Genomic DNA, 1,205 nt, shown 5'->3' with positions numbered 1-1,205 from the left:
AACAGGGTTAAAGAGAAAAACAGCCACAGGTCATACAGGACACTCATTTCCTCCAGATCATCCTGCGCACACATCGGTTCAGATCAGTCAAGGACGAAACAAGCAGAAGTAGGTGGCGGAGGGGGGAGAGCGAGAGTGAGAGAAAGATAGAGAATTGATAGATATATTGATAGCTAGATAAGGGGAAGACCTGAAGACGATCTGAAGAAGAAGTCGGACAGGGGGACATGTATCTGACAGCGACCTCGCATGCTCCCGACTGATCCCGAGCTCACCTTCCCACGGGCCGAAGCGCGCACTCAGGCTCGTCAGGCGCGACGCAGCGCCCCCGTCGCTCCGGCTTCTCGGCTCACTCTCCTCGGCGTGAATTCCTTCAGCATGGCGGGGCTCGGATGTTGGAAGTATTACCTCTGGATGTATATTCTAATGTGCAGGTCGGCGCTACCCTCGGCTAAGTCGCTGGAGACTATAATTTGGAGCTCGCAGAATCCCAAGTAAGTCCCAAGTCCTTCGTACAAGCACGGCTGGGAGCTGCAATTGCTGGGGGTGGGGGGGCAAAAAAAAGTTGGAAATTGCATCGAGGTGCTGCTAAATGTTGTAAATTATAAATATATTTATATATATATATTTTTATAGAATTTTCTTTTTTTTAAATACACAATTTGCTTGGATATAATTACCAGTCCTGCACACTGGGAGGTGTGTGTTTATATATATTTACTCCACAGTGGGGGGAATTTCCCAAACACCAACAACCACAGCTCAAACAATATCCAGCACGCAGGCCTTCACTTTAATCACAATAATGGATAGTTGATTATAGTAATTTATGACAATATTACATGCAGCTTTTATTTTCAGACTCCAGTCTCCAAAAGTTGGGGAGTTTATCCTTAATTTCCTCGCACAGCCTTGTAATTGGTGTTATTTGCTAGAAAGAGGGGTTTGGGAGGGTGTGGGGGGGAGAGAGTCATGTAAACTGTTCTACGTGTGTCAAGGTGAAGTAGTCATCTCTCTCTCGCTCTGTTTTTATTTTTTGCTTTCTTTTCTCAACCACTCCATAAGCCTTCAAACAAGAGGGCCACCTCGTATTTAAGATCTCAGAGTTCTCCACTTCCCACAAAAAAAAAAACAATCCAAGATGAGATTCACTTATCAGAGGCAAATGGTTAAAAAGAAAAAAAAAAAGAAAAAAAAAAAGAAAA

At 44.3% G+C, this 1,205-nt stretch overlaps 1 protein-coding gene across 2 annotated transcripts in view; it reads left to right on the top strand.

Annotated features, from left to right (window-relative positions):
* The window catches only part of efnb1 (ephrin-B1), an 82,741-nt gene that overhangs the window by 1,436 nt on the left and 80,100 nt on the right, over positions 1 to 1,205 (top strand). The window contains exon 1 of one of the 2 annotated variants that reach the window (XM_007554809.2): positions 7 to 494. The exons of the other annotated variant lie outside the window; for it this stretch is intronic. Within the exon in view, the coding sequence (XP_007554871.1) occupies positions 250 to 494 (245 nt within the window). The 5' untranslated portion in view covers positions 7 to 249. Of the gene's footprint in view, positions 1 to 6; positions 495 to 1,205 lie in introns of those variants that run through there. 2 annotated transcript variants of the gene reach the window in all.

This window comes from Poecilia formosa, unplaced genomic scaffold (genome assembly GCF_000485575.1).
Source record: "Poecilia formosa unplaced genomic scaffold, Poecilia_formosa-5.1.2 Scaffold66, whole genome shotgun sequence".
Classification (NCBI taxonomy): Eukaryota; Metazoa; Chordata; class Actinopteri; order Cyprinodontiformes; family Poeciliidae; genus Poecilia; species Poecilia formosa.
The sequence above is the reverse complement of the archived record's forward strand: the minus strand, read 5'-3'. Positions and strand labels throughout refer to the sequence as shown.